This window comes from Pholis gunnellus (genome assembly GCF_910591455.1).
Source record: "Pholis gunnellus genome assembly, chromosome: 18".
NCBI lineage: Eukaryota > Metazoa > Chordata > Actinopteri > Perciformes > Pholidae > Pholis > Pholis gunnellus.
Genome location: NC_136545.1, coordinates 15,738,842 through 15,763,529, shown reverse-complemented (window position 1 = coordinate 15,763,529; position 24,688 = coordinate 15,738,842). Strand labels below are relative to the sequence as shown.

Below are 24,688 nucleotides of genomic sequence, written 5' to 3'. Positions count from 1 at the left end.
GGGAACTTCTTCAGGATATTTTCGAAAAAAAATCTGACCAATGACAGCACTGTTTTAACCAAAAGGAGGGAGCTTGTCTGAGTCCCTTGTCCAGCCATCTTGAAACGACACGCTCCCATTCATATGCCTATTAAACATTGCCAGACCATGCTGACGTCATCGAGAACTATGGCCCCGCGTTGCCAGGCTCGCCCAAATGAGGAGGGAGGGGTTAGTGTTGAATACCTGGCAGTATCGATGCCCAGGAAAGTCATGGTCTTGAAGCCGGTCTGCTGAGGAAGTTCTTCAACAAATTCCAGCAGATTATGAGTGTTGTCGAACTGGCTCAGGTTGACGCGGTGAGTGACGGTCTGACCATAGGACACTATCCCCACCTGGAAAATACACACATGTTCTTCTAAACGTTATCCTACATTACAATATATTTTTCCTTTTTCTCTCCTTCTATGCTCTCCTCTTCTCTCCCTCCCCTCCCAGACAGTCTGCTGAGGATGTGGTTGGGTCTGGTAGGGTTGATATGACACACTGTTCTTTATACAGAAGGCAGAGGACTTCAGCAGCCATGGAAGATGTGACTTACAACCACTGGGCTCCGCAGTGAGAAGACTTTCCAGTGTTTTCCCTCTGGAAAACTCCAGTAGCTCCAGGCCAGATCAATGTAACCATAATAAAAACCAACCACCCAATCGAGGAGCGATCCAAGACAAGTGGACAGAAATACACTCAAGGTAAAACTTAATCACTTCGAAGACTGAAAAGGCTTCAGTTCATAAAGTCTCCTTTATGAAGGACACATTGCAGTTATTCTCACTGTTGGCACCATGTGGATAATTCCATAATGGTGGGCACTTATGTCATCAAACATAATATAATATGAATAATTGAGTTGGCAGCAAACAGTTTATTCCTTCATTCATCCTTGTAATGTCTATTCTTAAATAACCCATTCATCCATTACCCATTTATGTTTTTCAGACAGAAAGAGTAACTTCCAGCAGGAAGCATTATTATTCTTTTAAAAATCCTTGAAAGTAATTTATTCATGCCACTGACCTGTGAGAGTTTAGGTCCGATATCAATGTTCTCGATGAAACGTCGCAGGAACTCGATGATACTGGTCCAGGGGTAGATACTGTTAGATCCATCCAGAACGATCACAATGTCCAGCTCTTTCGCACAGTCTGGAACAAAGCCAAACAGAGTTTGTTTGTTTTCATTTCTCTGCATGCAGCTACAGGAGATTGTCTTTATTTCGTACACATTAAATGTTTTATCTTTAAACTTTTCCAAAGATGGACGTCTGGTTTCACTAGAGTTACTGATTTCACCCCAAAGAAAGAAATTAGATTGTGCAACACATCCAGTCCCCTTCCTGTTGACTTGTGCCCACAGCAGACACACAACAGTAGCTGCTAATCAAAATGTAATAATGTCGAGCGGCGGTTCCCAACCTGGGGGCCGGGACCTCCACAAGGGGTCACAGGTTAAACTGAAGGGGTCGCAGGAACAGAATTCAATAAATTACTAGATCATTTTGGGTCTTTTAAAGGAATAGTTAAAGTTCACTCATTAACATGTGATCATGTGATCATGTCTCTCACATTGCAGAACTTGTATTTCCTTACTACTGATCCCATAGACATGTACTGTAGTAATCGGCCTAAATGAGGCTAATTTCTCCATTCGTTACACATTCACGCTTCATGCAGAGACTGTTAGGTTTCCTCGCGTGAGTCATGAAAGCAAAAAAAGTCCCCAAAGGACGCGCACAATCTCTTATAGTCCTTACATTTACTTTAATTCAGCTCTTATCAAATCAGTTTAAAACGCGAGACATGTTCATACTTTCTTGCGGCACTATATGATCAGTCTGTGTGTGTGTTGAATGGCAGAGAAATACTGAAAGAGTCATAGAAAGAGAGATATTACTGTAGACTGTTTACTCTCTGGCTCTCTCTCGGCTGTTTCCTTCCTGGGAAACAGAGTGCAGGCGCAGTAAACTGTTTCCTAACTTGGGCATACAACGCGGCAAGAAGGGCTGGGCTGGGCCGGCCCAGAGAGGGATGGGGGTCGCAGACAAGTTTACATTAAGAAGAATGCTCTAATCGCCCTCTTCGCTGAGAGAGGGTGAGTCTGATGTCAGGGTCTTGGGTGGTACTACTGTGAAGAGTAGCTCACTATCTCCTATCCCCGACAGGCAATTTGTGCGGAGGCTGTCACGTCCTGCGTAGATGTGCTGATGTGTCTTTTTGTCTTGTCAGGCAGCGTACCTTGCACGGCCGGTGCCACAGAGTTGAGGATCTGGAAGGATTCGCTGACATTCGCACACACTCCCGAGATGTACTGCTGCCGGCCGCACATGTAGCCATACTGCGGACCACAGGCCTGTGGAGACAGGACACACGCATACAAACAAACGGAGACTGCTTGAGAAAATAGTCACAGACTGGTTAGCTTTCCACCAGTATTAGGTCATGGGTGAGAGGAGTTTCAGGGCTACTGAGGACAGAAACCAAGAGGAAAGAACTACTCAAGCTGAAGATTACAAAGCGACTATTAAAAACCACCATAGATCCCTTCAGACTGCACTTCTCCAGAGAGAAAAAGAGAAGAGGGAAACAGAGAAACGGAGCCTGCAAGGAAGAAGGGCTTCAAAATGACCAACAATAACTGGAAAATTGTATAACATTAATCTCTCAGCATCATTTCCTTAGATTTCCCTCTGTGCTGTACAACGTCAGTGCTCTCCTCGAGGGATTCTGGACTACGAGTCTTCAGCTATACTAGCAGCTCTGGGAGGCTTTGGCAAAGAGTTGCTTTGAGCTAATCGCTAACATCTTGATGCTAATTAGCAAAAGCTACTGTGCTACCATTTGCTAATTAACAATAAACAAAAGCTATAACTGAGGCTGATGGGAATGTCATCTGAAAGAAATTAGATTATGTAACCCATCAAGCCTTCAAAATAAAAGCCCTAAAACAAGCACTGAATCCAGATGTCAAGTTTTTATGAGTTGCATTAATATATTAATATATTTGGCACTAGTCCATTGTTTCTGTCATTTTTTTAACTCTGCTAATCTAAATATAATTTTACTGGAGTTCATAACCATAAAATGGAATGGGTGTCGCCACCTCCTACATACTCATACATACATTTCGGCATACAGCTGATTTACAGTGTTACATTCCCAGGACATGAAGCCTGACTGAGAAACATGGGAGGGTCAAGCCCACTGTTTCCATTGAGACCAAAGGTCTCGTGAACATATACTTGCTGAAAGTTTCTTGCCAAAAATATGCAAAGCTCAGTCCTCCTTTTGTGTTTGGTATGGAAAATGTACTATAGAGCACTTCTATTAACTACAAAGAGCAACTTCCCCCCTTACCAGAAATCCCCCGTTGGGATTGGTGACCAGTGTGCTTCCCATGGTCATGTTCTCCTTGACTTCATGTAAGTTGGGAACCGTTGTGTTTTCTAAAGAGAAAAAATATGGACGAATAAACAGAGTGAGACAAACAGAGAGCAGCACAGAGGAAGAGCAGCTGGACAAATTCCTCTTCTGTATTTTCCCATAAGAGAGCCGCTCACCCTCCGTCCTTACCTCCCTCTACACTGAGAAGATGTAATAACCACTGACATGTGGTTAAATATAGCACGTTTCATTAGTTTACCTCAGTGTTTAGCTTATGGCAGCTAATAAATGATGCAGAGCACAAACCAACGTGTGTTGCTGATCCCAGTTGCAGTGAAGAAGAAATAGAGGATTTGAATCTGGCTAAAATTAGCATGTTATTACAAACGCTCCAACTTGGGAATGTTCTGGATCTGATTCACTTACCACATATTCTCACAAACCCATTCACATGCCATTTTAATGCTGAATCGACCTCTTTACCAATCCCCATGAGGGAATTATGATATTTAACTATTTCTGATTCTCATTAGCAGCCAGGAATGTGCTCTCCTCTGAACTGACACAAAACAGAGCTGCTAGTAGTTAGTGTGACGTAATGACATTTAATGACTTAAGTCTTGCCCTATTCTTCATCTCTGTGTGAATACAGATTCTTGCTTTTATCCTTGTAGCCCTCCCCTATTTCCTGTCTTCATGCTTGAAAATACTGACGAGGAATTAAAAGACCTTTTTTATCACTCTAACACGTTTTATTTGATGCTCAGTAAACAATCATCTCTCATGCACACACAGGAAACTTTTATGTGAAAATAAGTTGTTTTGAAAAGTTTGCTTATTTCCTAACTATCTGATCAAATGAGTGATATGGACTGAGATCCTCATGATTCGTCGCATGGGACTGAGAGCAGCTTTGTGGATCTGCAGAGGACAATACACGCTTTGTCCTCAGTGAACTGATAGATATCAGAACAAATCAGACTTATTACACGATCCCTCTTGGTCTGCAACGACCTCCTGAAAATCAGAGAAAGCTAATGCTATTGTGGCTTATGCTGAAATCTATCACCATGACGAACAGTAATTTACTAGGTAGTGGCTATGAGTTTCCAGTGGTGGAAAGTACATTTACTCAAGTGCTGTACTTAAGGACAATTTCGAGGTACTTGTACTTCATACTTCTACTCACAATAAATTCACAACCTGGCAGTATATAAATTAATCAAATGAGCTTCATTGGGCTAATCTGAATAAGGAGTATTTTTACATTTGGTACATTTGATGTTAATCATTTTGTACATTTATTTGAGTCAAATTTGGACTGCAGGACTTTTACAGAGTATTCTACACCATTGTATTGCAACTCTTTTAGCATATAGACAGACAAATTATAAATATAGCATATTATGACATGCATTCACATCTATACGATCAGTTTATCTAGAAATACACCACTGCTGAGTAATTGCTCATCCTGAAAGACTGCAACCTAAATTTCCAATTGTGTACAGCCGACAGTTTATGTTTATTGTTTGTCATTTGGATTAAATTTTTCCAAACAGAATGTAAACATACTGCAGTGCTGTTTAGCAGATCGTAGATGTTGGGAGTTTCTTGTCAGTATTTCATCACACATAATTGTTCTGGCTTAAACAACTTTCAATTTTATTGGTCAGACAGAACCGTGATTAAGAATTACAACATTACAACCACACAAATGTAACTTCCATTATGGTTTGGCGTATCTCTCTCCTGCGCTGCAATCACGCAAACCAAGTATGGAGACAGACTTGGGCGTCGTCAGTGGGCATAGACCGAAATGACTATGTGAAAGACAAGCCGCTTCTTCGTCCAAGGTAAAAACTTTTGTCAGTTTCGCTTTCAATCAAAATACAGCACTGTTGCTGTTGTCGTCATGTAATCCACTCCCAGTTGTTTGCCGAGTTGTCTGGCTCCGGTGGCCGGGCTCAATCGAGTCCCAGTGGATGTTTTCCAGACTAAACTTGAGTTTGTGAGATATAGGCTTTCGCCTGCTTAACTCATCCAAGATAAAAACAAATACAGCACTCTCCTCTGGTGAGTGGCCGAGTATTATTTCCAGGCCTGACCGTGAATTATCAGCACTTAAAGCCAATCATTTACCAACAGCAGCAGAACTGTAACTCCTGTTACTTAATAATTCTGAAGTGTCAACAGCGGTGGTTAAAAGTACTAATTGCTGAGCTGAGAGTTAGTGTGCAGATCTACAGTTCACGGTAGCTCTCAGTCCTCCAATGTTGACACACAGCCAAAAGACTTTGCAGACTGCTGACCGGGAGCTAAATTGTGTTTATCTGTTTAATTAAGATATAATTGGAAGGATGAAACATTAAAACCTTGTTTATTTACTCTCTTCCTGTTCTGATGGGCCTCACTTCCTCCCCACTAGACCCAATCAGATATGCAGAAGTCTTAAACATACAGCAATACAAATAAACACAATATATTTGCAAAATCTCCAGATTATTTTCTCAGTTAATAAGGTGACATCCTCAAATGTCTGGTGCTGTCCAACCAACAGTCCAAAATGCAGCCAGAGATTATCTGACTATCTATTTTTAGTCATTATTCAATCAATTGACTAACTGGTTCAGCACACACACACAGACACACACACACACACACACACACACACAGCTTTCTTACTGGGCAGATCCAGTTTGACACACGTGTTGTCCCCTCTCCCCACAGGGCACTTGTAGACGTCTCCTGTCCGTTTGGCTGGCTGGCCCGACAGCGGCGATCCAATCAGAACCCTGAATAAATAAAGAGCAGTTGGTATTGGTTGGTCAGAAATCCTGCCAACAACCACACACCAGCATCACAGTTTAACGATTGTGATAACAAGCACAATTCAAATATTATTGCAGAAATTAAGCGTTGCCAGGCTGGAAGCGGTGACTTTAGATTTGCCTTAATTATACTTAAACATAAACAGAAGGTTCAGATTGGCTGATAACAATGGTTATAGTTGGTTTATGAATCTGTGGCTTTCATATTATTATGCCTGAAACTATGGTATAAAACTGAAATAACATTGACATAGCTCATTAAAAAAAACACCTTATTATCACCTCATTACATACTAATGCATGAAAATGTTGCAGATGTTTGCAGATCGCTACAGTCTTATCAAACATACTTGTACCTGGTCTTTACTGGACATGTATGTTCAGCATGTGCAAATGCATGCGTGCATGTGTTACAGAACCATGCTCATGTGTGAGTTTCCTAACACATCATGTCGCACCGTCAGTAAACTAAAATGAGTCGATCATCTGCCTTCCTCTGAGCACTCAGGCTTATTAACATTCCTGACCTCTAATGGGCTCTGGTCCTCTAAATCGAGACACAAAGTGGAACAACGACAACACGCTCTGCTCGGACCACAGTCAGCTGTGAGAAACACCACAACATTACTGACTTATTTATGATTAACAATCAGGATGAAACATACCTGCTTATTCTTTCAATTTATCTGTAAATGATTAATGACTTCAGATTGTTTATGTGCTGTGTTAGTTTATCGTCTTTCCTAATCTACAAAGCCATCATATTTTATTTAAATCTTATTTTTCTAATCCAAGCTAAATAACATTGTCAGGGCTGTGGTCAGTTCACCACTTTGGTATCTCAACAAATATTTGATGGATTGTCATGATCATGATCAAGTTCATGGTGCCCAGAGGATGAATCCCTGAACCTTACATCTGGTGCCACCACCAGGTCATGAAAGCCTTGAGTTATTTAAGTTCTGTGGCTTCCAAATTTCCCAAATTTTAAAGGAATAGTTCAAGATTTTGGGAAATACGATTCATATTTGTCTGTTTAGGCTGTTCTCATTCACTGTTAATACTTGTACCTACAAAAAAGTTAAGCACTATAATTTGTATACAACCAACGTAATTGGGAGCCAGGACGTGCAGGGCTGCCGCTAAGGAAGTCAGGTGACATAATGTAGTATAAAGAGCAACAAAGTCCATGTAACAAGGAGGTCGTGATGGAGCGATCGGTCAAACAAACACAGGACTTTCACCCAGGAGACCGCTGTTTGTGTCTCGTGTGAAACCAAAGTCCTTGCTTTTATGTAACGCACCTACGTAAGTTAAGTTACAAATGTATTTTGTACAGGAGCTTGCACAAGCGCACAGATCGCTTGTGTTGCTGGTCATTTGTAGGATAAAATGAGAAATAACTTTTGGTAAGATATCATACAATCATCTGTTGGCCTGTTAAATATGAAGGTTAGCTGTGTCCCCCTGCTTCCAGTCCTTATGCCACGCTAAGCGAACCATCTTCTGACAGTAGCGTCATATTTAACAGATGAGTACTATCGATATTCTCATCTAACTCTAGCCAAGAAAGCATTAAACAAGTCATTTTTCGCTTACTTAATTGGCAGATTTTGTTTGTTTTATACGAGCCCATTTCTCTAGATTCATCTACATAAACAAGCAATCATTTGTTTGCTTGAAGAACGATATTTTTGGCAGCGCAGTTAGTTGACTTAACAACAACATGGCAATTTTCGGACATCAGCAGTCTTGTGAGAAACGTTCTGTTTCTGTAGTAGAAACTACAGTGGACGGGTGTCTCCCCCTGAACTGTCTCTGCCACATGTAACACATTTTCTCTGTGCAGTTGATCTACCGTTCAACACTGCTGAGGTGCACTGAGGAGCTAAAGGGTGAGGGTCTGCACGAGACATCTGTGTCTAATCAGTCGTGGTGACTTGCGTGTTACATCACCTCATGACCGCCATCCTTTTCCCCCATAATGTTCTCCCACATGGACAAACGGAGGGCTACATTACATCTCTGGTTTCATTGCCCCTTCTCCTCATTTCCTTCAAACTTTCTCCATCATTGTTTTATCTCTTTACTTTCATTCTTTAGTCTGCTCTCGTTCTCACCGCTCAGATCTCTAACGGCTTTGACCAAGTTGTTTCTCCGGGTTCAACTTCTTCAATCGGGTCCTTATCACTCTGACCTCTTTGGGTAACACTTTGCTCTGAACTGGAACACAATAGTGCTATCTGGAGATGCAACAGAGCTAATGTGTTTTCAGGGAACAGCGTGGAGGTTCAGTTACAGCTGGCTCCACTGATTAGCGGTTTGTGAATTATTGTAACTGATCTCATATGAGCTTGATAAGATCGTTAAGACCCACTAGGTACAGCCATGTGGGAAAGAACCAGCGGTGGTGTTGCAACAGGTTGGAGAGAAGCAATCTGGGAAATAAAGACTGGAGTGACTGAGGGAGAGATGTAGACACAGAGCCAGTAACCAAACTCTAATAGCCTTTAACAAGGTTTTTAAAAATGTGCTCCCAGACCGTTTTAGCAAAGAGCTATGGATGTTTGGTTTCGGTGTATTTACAGGCTGAGTATGTGGATACTCTGGTGGGACCTTTACGGTTAACAGCTAGAGCAGTAAAGGCAAGGAGCCTCATTACGGCGGCAGCTGGTGTGCTCTCCTTCACTTAGTTTTACAGCTTCATAAAGGATTTTTTTTCTCGCTTTTGTTAATGTTGAGGATTTGAATTAAACTGAACATGGTATAATAAAATGTTCTTATGTAGAAACCTTTTTCTCCAAAACAACACTTAGGGGATTTTTCTGATAAAGAATCATGAGGACCACCTGAGCAGAGAAACCAGTTTGTGAACAAACAGAAAAGAGTCGATACTGCTTGTTAAACAACTTCATCTGAACACTGTAGCCAATTTTACATCAAAATGTAATGCAAATTTGAACCACATTTCCAGAAAATCCTCAAAAGAAAATACAATTCTGTCCGCTACCATCATGCAAATATTAGGAGTTGTGTGCATTTGATTTCACTCTAACCTAATTAAGATTGTGCTTAATATGGCCAAATTCAATTCAGACTTGATGTTAGAATTATAATGGAAATGCTACAAGGTCCGATCGAACATCATGGTAAATTGCCCTCACATGGCGCACGTCTGAAACGGGAGACGAGGAGGAAATTGTGTAGTGGTGAAAGATGATGAATGTTGATGACGCTCACCATTTCCCCTCGCTGTTCTCAAACTGCTGGACAGTGTAGCCAAACATGTCCTCCAGTGGACCACTGAATGACATGCCATTTTTCTGGTCCACGTTGAAGGACAGCACACACGACAGCAGCGCTGCAGGGACGAAGGGAAAGGAAAGGTCACACAGGAAGCCAGAGACTGTCGTTTAATGAACAAATGAGGTTATCGAGACCTCCATTGGCTACTGCGCTACTCCGGGGAGAGTTTAGATGAAATAATCCAATCCTAGAATAAGAGACTTGTGTATTAATTTTCTTATATAAGAAAGCTATGTTAATAAGTACAAGGTCAGCATGAACAAACAAATATTTAAAGAACATTCAAGATGCAACCCGGAAATGACAATTAAACAAGTAACAGAATAACTTAATAAATAATAAACATTTTGGTAATTTAGCAACAATATTTATATCATTCTAATAATATCAAAAATGATATAGAGATGGTACACTTTGCTCTACTGTATGAGGGATGAACTGTGTGAACATATCCCACACACAGAAACAGAGTCATTTTGGAGGACACTGGAGGAATTTCAAACATCAATGTGAAGCACTTTGGTCCGAGTCGAGTCTGACCTGCAGGACAATGGCTTCTTCTCTGCACTGAGCGCCGTCTGCGCCCGTCTGTCACTGAGCTGAGTATATATCACAGAGGCTCTATATAAATCCATCCACGTCTCATTGTGCCTGCACAACAATGACACTCTTTATATCTACTGTGCCAGGGAATTCCTCCGGTATAATGTATTCAATTTGTAAGGGAGTGCAGAGGAGTAGATGGGACAGCGGGACTAAAAAAAGGACAAGCAGACACAGACCACATCCATGGAGACACAAATAAAACAGCAGCTATTTGTTTGATGACGATGCTTTGTAGCTAATGTGTCTGACCCCAAAGTCAAGAGAGAGCTACCATATGGAGTCTGGATTGTTCCGCCAAAGTAATTCAGAGACTTTTCAGCCACGCAAGCGGTGCAGCTCAAGGACGCTGATTGTTCGGTGAGTTTTAAATATGTCCACACATATTGGTTGGATTGCGCTGACATTTTAGTGCAGGCATTCATGGTCCCCAGAGGATGAATCCTAACAGCTTTCGATCTGACCTTTCCTCTAGCACCACCGTGAGAACGACATTTCTGGTTTTGAGTGAAATATCTCCATAAAAACGACTCGTTTGCCATGAAATTTGATACGCACATTCATGTCCTTCTCAGGATGAACTGTAATAACTTTGGTGATCCTTCAACTTTTTACCTAGAGCCGTCATCAAGTCAAAATATTTGTAAAAAGACCCTGGTTAGTAACCAAATACCTGCACAACTAACGGCATTCTCATCAGCCTCCCACCATGTGGTGTGGTCTCTCGTCTCGTGTTAAAAGGATATGCTTGGTAGGCGAAAGACAGGGAGAGCAATACAAACAAGGATCAGTGCACGTAGGCCGTAACTCAAGGAGGCTTAGATGCATGAATTACTGTACATGCAATCAGGTCTGTTACCAGCCCCTCTCACTGCTTTCTTATAAACAGAGGACTTAAAAAAAAACATACTGCTGCCAGTCATCATCCAGTTGATCGGATAGATTCGGCTTTTTACATTCCTCTCTGGTAGAGAGAGATGGACAGAGAAATAGAGAGAGAGAGAGACTGACATGCAGAGTCATATACTAGAATCCCAGCCAAGAAATATTATCCCCCTGCTTTGTCCCTCGCTCATTTCTGTACTTCCTCTGTTGCCCCTCTCCATCTCTCAGAGAAGCTCCATTTCCTGTTCCAATTAACATGATTATAGACATTCGCTCAAATCCACAGGTGCGCACACACACCCACACACGCACACACAACTAATTTAGCTGATTTAAGATGGCTTCGGGCCAACCAGGCCTTTACCATTTATCACAGAATGAACTCAAGTGCAGTTCAGAGTCACGCTGGCCTGAGCTGTAAATTACACGGAAGCGTCCTCTGTCAGTTGGCAGTCTTTTGTGTATTCCAATCTCATTTAGCTGTTGGTGTCTCCTCTCTCTGCTCTGCTCAAATCACAACCAGCGAGTTATGTCACTATTTTCGTGAGCTGGGCGAACATCTGCCCTGGAAAACCAATAAGAGAGCTTCTCCCTTTGTGGATGGAAATACCCTCATGAGCCTCTGAGGTATTGGCATATAAACCTGTCCATCACTGTCTGGAGGGTTAGTATTGTGCTCTATTACACATGGTGAGCGGAGCAGAAGGAGTTGTTTAGCCATGCTAGCAGCATGGTACTATGTCGGCCCACCACTTTGATCCAGACTGAAATAGAACTATTGGATGGATTGCAGTGGAATTTTCTTCCAGTCAGGATGAATTGGGAGAATTTTGACTATTTTGTCATCACCATGAGGTCCAAATCTTAACATGCCAGTACTTATATCAGAAGACTGTATATAAGTGTGGACGACATGACATCCGCCATTGGTTTGTGGACATTTTAGCCATCGCCATTTTGGGGTTTTTTTTAAACCGGAAGTGACACAAGAGGGTGGAGCTAAGTACAACCAAATGCTGAATAGGACATTTTGAAGTGCACCAACATGTTACAGTTAACTCTCATTTTACCATCATTTATCCAATGAACATTCTGTTGTATTGAAGAAGACATAACATGTGCGATTGAGACCATAAACTCATGTTTACAATGTTTATTGAGGTAATAAATCGAGTAAGAAGTAGGGTCATTTTCTCATAGACTTCTATACAATCAGAATACTTTCTGCAACCAGAGGAGTCGCCCCCTGCTGACTATTACAAAGAATGCCAGTATAAAGCAAATAATTACATTCCCATCAGCCTAAGCTGTTTTTTGTGTTAAGTTGTAATTATTTTAGCATGCTAACATGCTAAACTGAGATGGAGAACATCTCAAACATTATGACTGCTGATGATCAGCATTTTAGCATTGTCGTCGTGAGCATTTCAACATGTTGATGTTAGCATTTTGCTCAAGGCATCACTGTGGTTTAGCACAGCCTCACAGAGCAGCATGGCTGTAGATGTGTTTCAACAGAAAAAGGAGACTGGCTGATGAAATACAGTCCACGTATGTCATTGTTTATCATAACAAAAACCTCCTTTTTGCTGACCAGAAAAATCTAATCTAAATTGGCTGAAATATCACAGCCCTGAGACTACAGCAGGCGACCAATGTACGGGTCTGTTTTTGGTCAAGCTCCATGTGGTCCTGATTGCTTCTGGCAGTCTGTCAGCCACACTAACCCACAGTAGAACCATGCTCCCCTCGCGGCTACACTTCTCAAAACCAAAACGACTCCATTTCAGCATCTAACAATCCAGCAAGAAATCAAACTTAAGTAGCCAAAGTCAGATCTCTCTGATACCGCCAGGGCAGAAAGCAGCAAAGATCAGCACCTGTTGGCCTGTGAGACATCAAACCGGCTATAAAAATGACCCAGAGTCAGCACCTGTAAGCTTCAAAGCCTCGTTCAGCCACCGTAAAAACACGCCCGACCGGCACCTGCTCATCTGTAACATATCTAACCAACTATAATCAGCTTTAAAGCTTAACGCAAATCAGCACCTGGAGGCAACAAAGTCATTAAGTAACCGTGAAATTCAACCGTAATAAGTTGTAGTAAGACACACGTGTCAGTTGTAAAGTTGATCCAAGACAGACACTCAAAATAAATCCTCTAAATTTAAAGAAAGCAAACGGTGTTAATGACACGTCAGTCTGAGTGAGATAATTAATGTTTTTGTGACGGTGATGTCAGAGTTAAAGAAAATAAAGCCAAGGCTTTGGGTGGGACCTGGACCTGTATGCACCATGTGCTGGTATGTAACAACAGACACGACTGGCAAAAGAGACAAGCTTCATATTTTGGAATGGGCAGGTTATAAAACTGAAATATTTCACATTTGTTCTTTTATCAGTTTTTCTTTTCCACTGCCCTTCCTCTCTTAGCTTTCCCATAATTCTACTCTGGCTGTCTATGTTTCGGCCAAATTTCTTCTTGTTTGTTGCTCCAACAGTATAAACACTTTCCTCTCTAATCACTCTGGTTATCCGTCATGAGCTTAACTTCTGACAGGTTTTTAGCTCTGCTGACTCTGACTTAATTTTCTCATTTGGCCGTCTTTTCAGTTACTGCTTATTTCTTGGCAAATTTAAAGTATGTGGGTGTGCGGTGGACACAATCATGGTTGTAGGCGTGTTGGAGTTTTCATACGCACGGGGGAACACAAGGGGTAAAATTCCGAGTTTGATTGCTGATGTCTGCAGCCAGAGGAAGATATAGTTTAACTAGACAAGCTTCACTATGATTACTACTATTAATTTGGTGCCCTTTTTGTTTTGGCAGGCATCGTTAGTCACAAAACCAAAGCACTGAAACGATTTGACCCGATGACGTTGTTAGATAAGAAGGTAGTTCCCTTGGATTCATCCTCTGGGGATCATGAATGTCTGTAAAATGATGCTAATCGAAGAAGATTGTTGAGATATTTCCCTGGATAAGTTAAAAACTTTGACCTGGCACAAAACGTAAGGGTCTCATCAAGGTCAGTTGGTTTCATCCTTGGGAACGTGAACATGTGTTTGAAATGTCCTGGCAGTTACTGAGATATTTAAGACGTTGCCATAGAGCCCCACCGTTAACATTGCCAAAAGTCATCTCCTTTAACACAATTCAATCTGCTTCCTCTCCTCCACCCATTCATTTATAAGTTCTCGTCCCATCCCTCCCTCCCTCAAGAGCCTCATCCATCTCTCTACTATTTCCTCCCTCCATTCATCTTCGTCCCTATACCTCCCGTCCCAGCGTCTCTCTGCTGCTCTCCTTTCATTCATTGACTGAACGCGTCGGCTCAACGGTGTCAGATTCCCCTCTCTGAAACTTCCAGATGTATCCTCTGGAGCTCTGCTTTTTCCTCTGGTGCAGAAAACATGCCAGCTTACAAGCTGAGACCCACACATGACATCATCCCCCCTTGACGGTTGTCAAAGCTTTCATCCCCCCCCAAATTCACTATACTGCAGGGCTGGTTGACACTCTTTTAACCATATCCCCCTAGCAGACACATACACGCACTGTGTCTGTTAAATCTGCCGATCACAACCGTTTTAACATACATGGAGCAGCTGGGATGGGGGGGTGGGTTCTGGGATAGATCAAACACTTCTGGAGGAACTAAAAATACACACACCCGAGGGTCAAATAATGACCTTCCTCCAGAATCAATAAGCAACATGCAAAAATAATCATGCTACGCCTCAAATACTGTAACCATGAGCTTGTGGGTAAACTCCATACTCCTACAACTCTTAAAACATCACGGCAGATTTATTTTGCAAAGTCAGTGAAGCCAAAAAGAAATATTTAAAGAAAACACAGAAACAAATGAGAATCCAATGAACAGGAAAGAAGGAGTTCAGTTTGTCGTCACTTATCCTGCGAAAACATAGAACAATTTCCTGAGTATATGCAATATTAAATAACTATGTTTCATTTTAATTAACATGCTCTGTACAACAAACAACATGCACTACAACTGTAATACTCTAATTATAGTTTTGCAAAGTGACAGTACAATTTATTTGTGCTAGTGTCTTTTGAATAAGTGATAAGGCTCTTAGCCAGACTACCACTTAACGGACCTAAACGCACATTAATCTGCACTATCCACTTGTAATGATTACATTTTAATCGGTGGTACAAGAATACACAAAGAAGTAGAGTGCTTCACGCTCTTTACGAGGATCTTTGCAATTCATTTATAGGAAAAACAAATGAGAATTTGCTTTATGGTCGCTTCAAGCTCATTGTTTTGTTTTAATCTGTCATGCTGATCAGGGTATTTCATGGTCCTTTTTTTCTTGTTTTTGGTATATAACTTTTAGAGGTAAAACACTCTACCGTGGATTGAAGCTCAAAGAAAAGAAAGAGGAAACATTTTTTAAACATCTCCACATTAGCGTGGACATGGCCTCAGCAGGGGTGAATCCCAGTCCTGTCGACGCGCTGCCTCTCGCTATAAAACACACAGATGTGTTCAAGGAACACACAACTCCCCTTCATGTTTTGTTCACACTCCTGGTGAGTTTCAAATCACTTTAGTTCCTTCCTCAACCAAACCATTAATGTCGAGATGTTCTCACTCCCAACGGCTTGAAATCACCTGAGGCCACTAAGAATCTGTCACATGAACTACATCAAATGTTTTACTATTTTTTCTCTGCTGCTGACTTTGTTCTGCCCTCTCCTCACATGCACAATACTGAGCAAATAGATATTACTTCACAGAGATGCAGCTGTTTTGTGAAATGTTGCTATTGGTGTGAACCTCAGACTTCCTACTGTTACTTGCGGAAATTCCAAAATGTTTCTCTTCTTCTTGCAGGTAATAGCCAAAAATAGATGGTTGTATGCCACATCAAAATGCTTTCAGCCAACGACTACAGAGGAAAGTCTTAAAACGTTAATAGTAAATGTGAGGTCTGGTGTCAATAGTCCCCGGATGGTGTTAAAAGACATAGAATAAAGTGTTATTGATTCCTTCTTTTCGGCAAGAAGCAGTTAACTTATGTAGTGATCTGTACAGGATCTAATTGATTTTCTATAATAATTTATTTGTATGTATTAAAGTAGTTGAAAAGGACTCAATTCATGTCCAGAGATGGAAGATATTTGTTTTGTACTGTAACTGTGCTTTTCAGTTAGTAATTGAATGCTGTGCTGCCTGAAATGATTGTAATGAAATAACCATTTGTGTTATAGTGTTTCCGTAGATGCTGAACAACCTCGGGTGAGACTGAGCAAAGTGGGGAGGGGGGTATCGGTAGATAGGGGTTCGCACTTGTATGCAAATTAGAATGTATGGCCCCGACCATGGCCCCTGAAATATCAGTAGCCTAACTGTGCTGTGTATTGATAAAACCCATGGAGCTGTCCCTGGTGCTGAAGAAGCCCCCCCCCCCCCCCCCCCCAAATCTCTCAACTTTATTTCCAAATACAGAACCAAAAGAGTGAATGAAATAAACCGGGTCTGCCCTTCCTGTTAAAAATGTCCAAATCGCCGACCGCTTGTATGTGCATGAACGTTATGTACATATGTTAACGCCGTCCGTTATATGAATCAAAGTGGAAGAAGAATAATCAGCCTCATTCTGACTGACAGCAGATTGTAACAGTGAAACATTAGCAGCAGACATTTTTCTTCATGGGAAACTTTTGTCCTGGGAGAAGAGCATCGTGACTAGCGTGGCCGTTCCGTGTTGGCCTCTTGTTGGGAGAGGTTAATGTGAAGACTTTGCCCCAGGCAGACGCCACAGCTCCACTGCTCCCTGTATGATGCCAGTATGATGGATAGCTCTGGCCCGCCGCTGGCCTGGGAGAGCAACAAGTAAGGGGGAAGGAGGGGCTGGACAGGCCTGGTGCCCAGATGCAGCATTGCTCTTGTTGCAAAAACACACAGAAACACATACATCCAGGATCTGAAGCTATCAGCACTTAGCAGATAGAGAGAGTCCCAGAGGACTAGAAGCATGTGTGTGCAAGTATTTCTCATGTGTTTCTTCTGGCAAGATGTTATGGGTTCTAGGTTGGCACACACTGACAAATACAAGAAAATAGCTCGAGACAAGCCTAAATCCTGTTTTTCATAAAAAAATCCCTTTATCCCAAACTACACCCTAAAAGTTACCACCAACAAAAGAGAAGTTGTACCACTAGCTGTGCTATAACAGTGAACCTGTCCTCGACAGACATTTTCTCATTTTTCTTTCCTCTCTCAGTATCGAAGGAGAACTTCATAAAACTGGCAAATGGAACAGAGTTAGTTTAAACCGCACCAAAAAAGTTAGGTGTGAAACCACACGTAGTTCTCTGCACTACACCACACGACTACTTTAATTATAGAGGTGGTGATTCAGAGAATGCTCATATGAGTGAGACCGGTCACGACATGGTTTCTGGAGGCGCTGACCACTGCAACGTAAAATACAGAAGCAGCGGAGAGGACTAACCCACTTCTCTGTTTGAAAAACAGAAGCAGTGGATGTGTACTCTCTCGTTAACCTCTGCACGTTTCACTTTTCTCCTTGTTTTTATCCCAATCTCCTCCCACATCAAGTTCTCTGAAGGGGACCTCCCCTCCGACTCCCTATCACCTCGCAAGCAGCTTGGCTCTCCCGACAACCCTCTGTGACACTCTCCCCTTTGCCTCCCTCTCTGCTCTGCTGCCTCCTCCCCCGTCCTCCTCTTTGCCCCTGATGCCTCACAACAACTGTTTGGGTGCCAGAGGTCACATGACCGAAAAATACCTCAAGCACACACAAACTGTCCGCAGACATAATAGTGTGACAGAGTGTAGATATAGACTCCTATAAACAACGGATAATCCGTATTTGCAGAATGACAGAACTGCTTCTGAGATAACGTTTGATAAAAGTGGGGGTTCAGTGTAAATATGCTTGATGGTTTAGGACAAGACTTGACAATGAATGATAACGAGCGAATGTAGGCCTGTGTTTCAGACAAATCTTCAATATTTCTTCAACATGGAAAGAATTAGACCGGGGCTGAATGGGGTTAAGAGGATGCCCCTGACATGCTAAAATTGTAACACAAGTGATGAAGTGTGAAACACATGCAGAACGCTTTTATGTGTCCAGTGTGTTTATACACAGTGTGTCTGTGTGTGGTTTGACCTTCCTCAGAGGTTAAGACCCGCGTAAGCTGAAACGACATGCAGTGTCGCACCTTCACGGGCACTTTGTTTATTTGAAGCTCTTTCATGGCAGATATCAGTTTCTCTCCAAAGTGTGTGTATGCTGTTGGGTGAAGTTTGGGGATTATTCTGCACTTATCTCACTATTATGTTTAGTTTTGAGCTTAGGGGCCACTTATAGGAAGATCAGTTTTTCAAACACTTCATGGAGACAGGACCTGCTACTCAAATACAACGAGATCATTATATGTATAAATGCATGAATAATGTACATCTAAATCATTTCTTAATCATGTACTTACACTATATAAATGTTATTGATCATCTACAATGCTTTATAAATGATGAATTAAGTGTTTACTCATACTTAACAAATGCTTCATAGCGTGTAGTTATTATAAAGTGCTAACGAAAATGTTAGGAGGCGGAGTTTAGGGGTCCAAGAGGGTTTTTCTGTCTGTCAAATGTGAAGTCATTTGGACATACGGGACATAATTCCTTCAGTTTAAATAGGGCCTTCGCGGCCCGACGTTGTCGGTGCTCGGGCCCTAATAATAGTCATTCACTCAAATGGCGCAGTTAACGTCTGATAGAACATGTTAACTATTTACATTCACAACCAAAAACTAACAACACATGCAATACATCTACTAGATTTACCCCATGAGAGAGGGAAAGCTTAACTGCTAAAACCATGAGACTTGTTGAAATGGCTTCACATTCGTAGTCATAGAGCAGAAAATGTTTGGCACAAGCATCCCCTTGGCAACCCCTGAGTTTCCTTTTTATTTCTCTCTCACTTCCTCATCTGTAGTAATGGCAGCAGACAGAAGATTACGATGCAATGATGACTCAGCCCTGTGTTACTGACAGTCATCACTAATACACATACAGGAGACATTATTCCCCAAATTATACTGCAACAAGACGAAAGTCGCCCGAGCAGCTCTGTGAGACTGTAATGATAAAGAAAAGTAAAGGAAACAGTTTTAATAGATAAAACAAAAGTCGTGGACAAATTGAATATTTTTACCTGATTGTGGTGTTAGATAAAAATGTTTTGGGATTACTGAAGTTCACAAAGACCTTGAGTGTCTGCACCAAACTGAAGGATAATCCAGTAAAAAGAAAGGGACGGGTGAGCGGAGGGGTATTCATTTGGTTGAAATCTGTAACCTCACCGCTAGAGGCCACTAAACCCTACACACTGCTCATTTAAATGCGTATGTTTCAAGACTCCCAATGAGTCCTTTTTCAAGAAATGTTAGCCTTTACTGGGTTGAGTTATCCCAGCTTTAATTGTTTTTGTAGGAAGAATAATGTCAACCTGCAGAGCTTCAAATAAAAGAAAGCTAACATATACCATGCCCCCCTCTGTTTATCTGTCAGCCACTGCAAGATGACTGTAAGATGGCCACACAGTGTCGGCCTATGGAGGATGCGCTGCTTCTGGTTTGCTTTTAGGCAGTTAGTGGAAAAAGGTCACATTTTTTCTTTCTTCATTCAGATTTATATGTTTCATAACACAGTCAACCTGCAAGCAAGATCTTTAATTAGACTATTCATTCATTTTCTGCTAATCAGAGATGGCTGTTAATGTGGCTTATACATTTATACTTTACCAACTAAGTCCAAATCATTAAAGTGGTGCAGAAAATATTGAAGATTGGTCTGTAAAAACGGGGGCATCTGTTGGCTTAGCGGTTTAGATGAATACCATAAAAACCAAGAGCTTCCGGTTCAAATTCAACTGGGGCATCTTTCCCTTTGCAAATGCTTGTTTCAGCATTATTGCCACATGCTGCAGAGACAGCAGTTGCACATCTGTAGTGGGTTGAGGCAGCACGAGTATGAAGCCAAGTCATGTGGGTGGCCTTTGTGGTTTCACAGGCTCGAGGGCGACTCTTTGAACCGTCCTTTGAGTATCACAGCTCGTCAGGGAGATATGTGCTCTTCTATTTCGTGTTTATACACAGAATAGAACTTCCTGTCACATTGGCTACACTTTGACAGCAGACACCTCGGCATGCACCCAAGATGCACAAGCTTGTCTTCATCTGAATGGGCTTCATGTGACGGCAAATGCTAAATGCTAAGCATTTTAAATTAAATGTTGACGTTTCCTAAAAATACACACATTCTCTGTCAATCATGTACAAATCACTCTAATAATTAGACATTAGCTTAGCTCGGAGACTGTTGACTTTGAATGGAAGCTGAAACGCGTGGACGCACTGACTGACCACACCGTTTCGGTTCAACGGGTGCATTTACAGAGTCACTGGCATCAAGCACATCTTTTCCCTCAAAAACATCAGCACACATTTTGGTGTTTCACCATCAAGATCCATGTAACGGATACCTACTGAATGAGAAACTATCCCATAACATGAAACTTTGCGTTTCTGTCCTCACATGCCTCGTCTTAACGTCCCTGATTTCTTTGAAGCCCCAGCTCTCACACGCCTTGAGAAGAAACTATCTTCCTGTTTTCTTCCTTTCAGGAAGTGTTACATGCGACTGTATACTTCTTGTCTATTTTGTTGTTTGACACCAGACAGCCAGAGATCTGTGTCCCCTCTGTTTTTCAGCACTGTGACCTATAGGCCACTGATTGTCACACTCCAAATGTAAACCACGAGATAACTGTTAGTATGCATGCACGCATCCTTGTGTGTAAGAAGTGTGAAAACCTGCACCTCTACCACATCAGGTATAGCGCTAACCATGAACTGAAAGGCAAAACATTTATGAGAAAATCCTAACCATATCTCAGCAGACATGGAGTTTTGTGACATTCTAGTTTTAGATAATATGACTTTATTTTGCAACTTTATTCTTACTCCTTACCACCTTATTTACTAATAATAAAAAGGTTAGGGGGTCAGCAAAGTCAATAGGATTCATCCTCTGTGGAACATGAATGTCATCCAATAGTTGTTGAGAAGTTACGGCCCAAATTCACGTGAGTGAGTGTCAAGTCTTTTAGTTGTAGAGGAGATATTATGGTGACAGGCAGCCAACGGAAGTCAAGACAATACACGTGGTTTCCTTTCACACCTTCAAAGTGTTCAGTGGATTCAGATAGTAGTTACACCTAACTGTTTAAAAAAATGAGGATGCTTAAAGATGCAGAATAAACTAGCGTCACAATCAGAGCATAATCACATACCATTCCGGTGAATGTGTCTGCCACTGCCAGCAGACTGTTTATATCAAATTAGTGCTGATTGCTGCTGCAGAGGGAGTGAGCTGATAGAAATGATAGTAGAGGAGGAGGAGACATATTGCTAATGAAAGAGATGGCCGGCTACACTGCTCGGGCTCATAAATTCAATTCAGAGCTTTAATGTCTGAAGACTTATCTGACCTTACAGCTTTCAATGAATGAAGCATCTACTCCGGTCATCTGCAGCAGCATCCCACATGCTCATGATGAAAATGTAGAGAACAGACAAATCGCCAAATCTGAGATGTGAGAATCTGCAGGAGTCCCTGGAGGAATGTTGAGGGAACTAAATCAGTTTGTGTTCGACTAACCCTCCCTCCACCCCTTTCCTCCATCTTTGTAGCAGACATAGTCACAAAGAAGTTAAGTACATTCCTAAGTAAGGGGAACAGTCTATATTCAAACACAACAAAGACAAAGAGAGAAGAGAGGCAGAATGTCTCAAGTTATTGACTAAAACAGAAAAATAATAAAATATTATTATAATTGATTCATTATTTAAGTCATTCTTTAGTCTTTAGTCTCTCAGTGAGAATATCTGTGGGTTTTGGACTTTATATTGGATAAAACAAGTAACTTTATAACGTCATCTTGGGTTTTATAGTTAACTATGATGGGCAGTTTTTCACTATTTTTCTTAGACCAATTGAATCCCTGATTCAATTGCCTTGATCGAGTAAATAATCCGCAGATTAATTTATAATCACAATAATCATAATTGCAGACTTAATCGACAATATTGTTAATAATCAATCCATTGTTTCAGTCATACATCTTGCAAAGAAATCAAACATTCGCTAGTTCCACCTTATCAAATGTGAGGATTTTCTAGCTGTTTAGTAGCACTATAAACTCAACATTTTATGATTGGGAGGTCTTTTTTCTTTGCTTGGAAAAAATGTGTTGGCAAAAGCATGAAAAAAATGCCCATCAGAGCTCCCCCGAGCCCAAGATGATGTCTCTTTTATAATCATTTTTCCACACTTTAGTGACCATAGACGATGATTAAACAATTAATAAAAACAAAGCTCGATGAATCGACAAAGCAAATAATCATCAGTTGAAACCCTAGTCTCGAGCGTAAGTGTTCATGCTGTTCACGTCCTTAGTAAGCTCGGTCACTCCGGTCTGACACACACTGATTGAAGCCAGATGCCCCTCTCCTCCTCTGCAGGACCAAACTCAAACCACCTGTAGCCCCATCTCCGTTAGGAATTTATCGAGATTAAATGCTGCCACTACAATAACCACATGTGGGCCTCTGAGGCAGGCAGAGGCAGCTCCGATAGCACAACACGGGATCTGTATGGACTCAAACCAGATAGCTTCTACGGTACCCCTGTGTAACCAGATTGAGGTCTTACTCCAACAGCTCATCTGACTACACGACTAGACCAGTAGGCGTGTGCAGGATGGGACAAGAGAGACCATATTAAGTAAATCGGGCTGTCTTGATGTGATGCTAATGATTTACATATGTGAGCTTCTGCTGATGCCTCTCCACAACACACACACACACATGTATCTCCATCCCCATCTCTAACTCAATTCTCTAATGAACATCACAAGCCGGTATCACATGTGAGCGCATGGAATCTGAGAATTAAAGAGAGACTTGCACCGTTTACTTTGCTCTTTCTTTTTTTTTTCCTTCCTCCAAAATCAGAGCGGTGGCTCAACTTTGCCGGGACTTTCCATCATGTTTGAATCACTTGGTACATGACCTAGAAGTTAATTCACTTCTGATGCTCTGGAGCCGAACGTGAGAGCACACAGCATCACCGGTGGGACTCCGCAATACCAACACAGATATCCCATTAGAGCCTCGCTGCCTCGTAAAGCCGTCATTAAGACAATATTAATTTCACTTTTCACCTTCTAAAAGTTAAAATCTAATTATCACTGATATGTAAAAAAAAAAAGAAAAAATCCACCCTCCTGCATACAGATCCAAAGATGCAGTGTCTGACACAATTTTACATGACTCATGCTTTGCAAATGACAGTTTCTGCAGAAACATACAACTATGACACTCAGAAACAACCCAACTTCTATTTTCCCTGTAAGGCTGGACACTGGTGGCGTGTAAACACTGGCATGCGCAACATTCAATTAGAGCCCTACAGACTGCCTGTAATGTCTGGATTATATGAGGCAATGCCATGCTTCTGCTGCACGTAGAAACAATTAAGAGCTCTGCGGTTCCCCTCAGTCAGCATAAATAGCATCTGGGCACTCCGGACGGAAAGTATTTAGGGGCAGTTTACGAAGACACTGTGGTGCCACCACCTTTCTTAATGGGCGCCCAGTCAATGGGAGTGACACACCTAATGGATGCTTTTAGTCGCTCAGTCGTCAATTATGTAGACTGCATGATCCAAGCTGCTCGCCAGCGTGTGCGCAAAAGATGCGCTGGAGACCTCGGCGCGGTAGAAAAACGTGCCCGTCACTCATTATTTCATCGGACGATGAGCGCAAATGCGCCGAGTTTTTACTCACCAACAACTGCCGCTGTTGTCAAAGTGAAACGACTCATCCCGAGCATCCCGGCGCACTAGAGATGTCCCGCAGCTTCACTTATTCCACGGACTTTTCTGCCTCTCACGCCCGGTGGTCAGATACACAGGAGATCCCCGGAGAAGTCAAATCGCTCAATGGCTAACAAGAGAAACAAACGGCATTTCCTGTGCTGCAGCATCCACAGTTGAACTGTCTGACGTCCCGTTTCAGACTGACTCCGCCACTCGGGATGAGCTCTGTTCCATTGCGCGTCGCCTCTGCTGAGCAGAGCGGGACGGACAGAAACAGGGAGGAGGAAGAATGAGGAGGAGGAGGAGGAGGAGGAGGAGGAGGGAGGCTGGTGAGAGCTTTTGCAAGGAGTTCACTCGTACACAGAACCTTATAAGCTACGTTTGCTGGGGCTTGGTCTGCCAGACCATGGGAAAATCTTACCAGTCAAGTAACAGCAGCGCAGGGACGTCTGGAGATCAGAAGACAAACTGACAGGCGTTAAACAATCAGACCAGCATACAGAATCCAGTCTGTGACAGCTCATCATTCACTTGAGTATCTCGTAAAAAATCAAATGTATAGATTTATTATAGTAGCATGAAAGTCCCAGTATAACGGCAAGTGGCTGTCAGAGAATGTTAGCGTGTTGGGTAAAAGTGCATCACAAATCTGGCCAATTTATGAGGGATTTATTGTGCGAAAAGGATTTTT

At 41.9% G+C, this 24,688-nt stretch overlaps 1 protein-coding gene across 1 annotated transcript in view; it reads right to left on the bottom strand.

Moving 5' to 3' along the window:
* Positions 1-24,103, bottom strand: part of itga1 (integrin, alpha 1) — a 39,615-nt gene extending 15,512 nt beyond the window's left edge. Inside the window, exons 1-7 of the mRNA XM_079179196.1 lie at positions 23,966-24,103; positions 9,488-9,608; positions 6,102-6,211; positions 3,390-3,478; positions 2,271-2,385; positions 1,054-1,181; positions 226-374 (exon numbers count right to left, since the gene is read on the bottom strand). Of these exons, the coding sequence (XP_079035322.1) occupies positions 226-374; positions 1,054-1,181; positions 2,271-2,385; positions 3,390-3,478; positions 6,102-6,211; positions 9,488-9,608; positions 23,966-24,011 (758 nt within the window). The 5' untranslated portion in view covers positions 24,012-24,103. The remainder of the gene's footprint in view (positions 1-225; positions 375-1,053; positions 1,182-2,270; positions 2,386-3,389; positions 3,479-6,101; positions 6,212-9,487; positions 9,609-23,965) is intronic.
* Positions 24,104-24,688: the final 585 nt, after the last annotated feature.